Source organism: Triticum urartu, chromosome 5 (assembly GCF_003073215.2).
Source record: "Triticum urartu cultivar G1812 chromosome 5, Tu2.1, whole genome shotgun sequence".
Lineage (NCBI taxonomy): Eukaryota > Viridiplantae > Streptophyta > Magnoliopsida > Poales > Poaceae > Triticum > Triticum urartu.
Window position 1 is genome coordinate 429,014,325 of NC_053026.1, and position 3,884 is coordinate 429,018,208.

Consider the following 3,884-nt stretch of genomic DNA (forward strand, 5'->3'; position numbering starts at 1 on the left):
ACTAGGTCGTTCGATCGGCCGTGGCCGTTTTTTTTGAAGGTTGGCATGGGTGCCACCCGCCCGCTGGCTGTGTGCCGGCGAGAAAAACATTCATTTTAGAGGCTGGCTGTGTTGCCGGCTGCTGTCTGTGTTGTCGGCGAGGACAAGTATTCATTTTGGAGGCTGGCTGTGTTGCCGGCGATGAACGTGTAAGCCGCTGGTTCTGTTGCCGGCGTGAACTAGGGCCGCTGGCCTGAACTAGGACTTAACATTTGAAACGTTGTTGTCTTTTTAAAATGAAGGCGGACAAGATGAGGCAAACAGATGCGGTCGCGCGCTGGACGCACGGTCACTGCATCTCAGGACACGCCCGAACACGACTTTATCGTCCTACCCAAAAGAACAAAATCCGGTCAAATCAGACGTCCGTTTGGGATCATGCGAGTTGGCTTGATAACGTGTTTGAGAAAAATTAAATATTTGTCTCTGTCCATAGTTACAGGAGCCTTTCATACGATCCGACAACGGTTGGGCAAGTGGAGATTTTTCGCGTTTAACACATGTAAGCGCGAAAAGATTCCCGCGCCCGAGTCGCCCAACAGCGATCACGAGAGATCCGGAGCGCAGCGGCCGACCTGCTCCGTAGCCTCGCGAGTCTCCATTCCCTCGGTTTCCAGTCGCCACCCTCGAAACCGCGAGGCTCCAAGTCAACAGTCCCACACTCCCACACGCCACACGCCTCCGCGCTCCCCGACCACCGTCATGCCACTCCCGTCCACCCCACTCCACCGCCGCCTCCTCCCGCTCCTCCTCGCCGCCGTCGCCTGCACGGGGCCGCCCGGCGCCGCGTCCAAGCCCGCGCTGCTCGAGCCCTGTGCCTCCGCCACGACCTGCCCCGCGCTGCTCTCCTACACCCTCCACGCCGACCTCAAGCTCGCCGACCTGGCCGCGCTGTTCGCGGCCGACCCGCTCGCCATCCTGGCCGCCAACGCCATCGACTTCGCCGTGCCGGGCCCGGCCGGCCGCATCCTCCCGGCCGGCCTCGCGCTGCGCGTGCCGGTCCCCTGCGCCTGCTCCGGCGGCGTCAGCAGGGCCACCACCGCCCGCTACGTCTCCCGCCCGGGCGACACGCTCGGCTCCATCGCCTCGCGCGTCTACGGCGGCCTCACCTCCCCGGACTGGATCAGGGACTCCAACGGCGGCCTCACCGCCCCCGACGGCGCCGTCGACGCCGGGACCGTGCTGCTCGTGCCGCTGCACTGCGCGTGCTTCGGCGGGGCGGACAACGGGGTGCCCGCCGTGTACCTCACGTACGTGGTGGCCAGAGGGGACACCGTGCCCGCCATCGCGAAGACGTACCACACCACGGCCACCGACGTGATGAGCGTCAACGACTTGGCCACCGCCGACGTCGCCGCCGGGGACATCCTCGTGCTCCCGCTGCCAGGTGAGTCGTTTGCGTTGCCTCTTCTTGGAGATCCGGTAAATTTTGGTTTTGTTTGTTCTGCTTTGGTGAGAGACCTGACAGCACTGCACGTACGCACTCTTGGTTGGTTGGTCAGATCCGATGTTTGCAGACAAAATTAGTCGGTGAACATTTATCGTTTACTCACGCACTCTTGGTGAGACGGATGGAACAAACGCTGTACTATTAGCAATCTAGCTCTAGTCTCTAGACTAATCTATCATCAGTGTCCATGAACAACTGGATGTTTGCACTTCAAAGTTCAAACTTAGTTTGGTTTGGCGGTAATGCAACGTTTTGACAACCAAGTCTGCCGGATTCAGAAACAGACATACGTATGAGCCATTTTAAATGCCCCATACTGAATCTCGAACAAAAAATCCCCGTAGTTGCCCTCGAATAGCAAACAACTGAACGTATGAAGTTTTGCAGAAGTAAACAATTCAGAGCTCTGACTGACAGTTTTTCCTGTCATTTTGTTCATCATGTTACCCCAATGGAGATTGATAAAATTATGCGCTATGCAAACCTCATCTGTCTTTTCTGAAGAACGCGAGGACAAAATTGGATCCATCACTATTCCCAGATGCTCTGTCAGATCATGGGCTAACAGGACGAGGATGGCACCGATTATTAACCAATGACTAGTTACCATACTTACTACGTAGTCGGCAAACAGGACGACGATATGCATCTTGTTCTCGTCTCCAATCTTGTCATTGCAACTTACCCTACCATCTGCTGCCTACTGACAATCTGACACCCTTCCATTTTCGTGTCCCTGTGCAGCGTGCACCTCGTCGTTCCCCACGTTCACGTCCGACTACGGGCTGGCCGTGGCGAACGGGACCTACGCAGTGACTGCCGACCGGTGCGTCCAGTGCAGCTGTGGTCCGGCCAACTTGGAGTAGGCACCATCGTGGACCTGCCTTCGTTCGATGATCTTTTTTACAAGTTTTATTACTGACGCCGTCGCTCGCTCCTCGCCGCAGGCTGTTCTGCGTGCCGGCGCCGCTGGCGGACGCGGCGTGCTCCAGCATGCAGTGCGGCAACAGCAGCATGATGCTCGGCAACTTCACCCTCGTCATGACCGGCGCCGGCTGCAGCGTCACCTCCTGCGGCTACGGCGGCTACGCCAACGGCACCATCCTCACCACGTAACAATCCAGCGCCATATCACCCAATTTCATCTCGTTCTGCAATTCATGGACAGCTCTGTTTCATCCTAGCTAGATCTTTGCACCTTTCAGGTTAACAACGGCGCTCAAGCCCCTGTGCCCAGGTACGCACGCGAGTTTTCTTGCCGCCGATCTCCATCCGTTTGCCGTAGCTGTAGCTGCTACTCCATGGATACGGAGGTGCTGGTTGTTTGCTCACAATTTGTGCCGTTCTCGCGTGCAGTCCCGCACCAGTTCCCGCCGCTGATCCCGCCGCCGACGTCGTCCTTCTTCGAGACGTATCTCGGCCCTTCACCGGCGCCGATGCCGTCGGAGGGGGGGATCAAGAGTCCGACGATGGCTGGGACGGCACCAACGGCCAGCCCGGACGCCGTCGCCGGTGCTCCTCCCACGGGCCGGCACTTCAGCGGCGTCTTCAGAGTGCTCGCGCTCTGCCTTGTCACCAACGTGCTGTGGTAACCGAGCATCCACGAGGGATGATCGAGCAGCCGAACGTAAATCGACGGCTAGCTTCCATTCGAGTTATTCTTTTTGTACAGGAGCAGCCGGCTGCTGTGCTGGGGCTGCGTTGTGCCAAAATATTGTTGCTGCTCATCTCATTTGTGGTTCCCCTGTAAAATTGAAAGCAATCTAGATGAATTCTCTGCAGCACAAAGCAAGAATGCATCCACGCGAGTGTGCGCCCAGTTGGTCTGATTCTACCAAGAAAATGGCTCTCAAACTAGACTTCCGAACATTCTTTTTAACAAAAAAAAACGTTCTATGGTATTTTCCATTATATTAAATAGTATATACAAAGCATCCAAAAACTAATAAAACAAAAATCAATACAAAATAAAGCCTGAAGTTTAACCAATGCCAGCATTTGGGAGCATCATGATCATAATTTTGAGTTTTTAGCTGAGATGTTCTCTAATCCACTCCTTAAATTTGGTCGAATGCTTATATTTGATCATGCGGATGAGGAGTAGGGCCTTTCTGAATAATATTCTCCAAGAAGCCACCGTAGGAGACGTACAGTGGAAAATCCTCGAGTCTTTGTGCATCCAGATGTGCCAGCATCTCATGATGATGATGCTAAATGCAAAACTTAAAAGAAAATTTTATATCTAGGCATAACAACACTTTTCCACCTGATTAGCTACATTTCAGTCAGCTGACTTTTCAGTTTTGGGTCAGTCAATTTTGAGTGAAGGAAGGAGAAGGAATGGCCTCGCCGGTGAGAAGGAAGGGGCTCGCCGCCATCACCCCTTTATCTATCT

General features: G+C 54.9%; 1 protein-coding gene across 2 annotated transcripts; it reads left to right on the forward strand.

The window, feature by feature from the left end:
- Positions 1-588: 588 nt before the first annotated feature.
- Positions 589-3,343, forward strand: LOC125556146 (lysM domain-containing GPI-anchored protein LYP4-like). Of its 2 annotated transcripts, none has more exons than XM_048718931.1 (5): positions 589-1,426; positions 2,234-2,315; positions 2,437-2,601; positions 2,695-2,726; positions 2,846-3,343. In XM_048718931.1, the coding sequence occupies exons 1-5, from the start codon at positions 742-744 to the stop codon at positions 3,079-3,081; spliced, it is 1,200 nt and encodes a 399-aa protein (XP_048574888.1). In that variant the 5' UTR covers positions 589-741; the 3' UTR covers positions 3,082-3,343. The 2 variants fall into 2 exon arrangements, with proteins under 2 accessions (XP_048574888.1, XP_048574887.1); XM_048718930.1 differs by having other exon boundaries at positions 592-1,426; positions 2,234-2,351.
- The last annotated feature ends 541 nt before the right edge of the window (positions 3,344-3,884 follow it).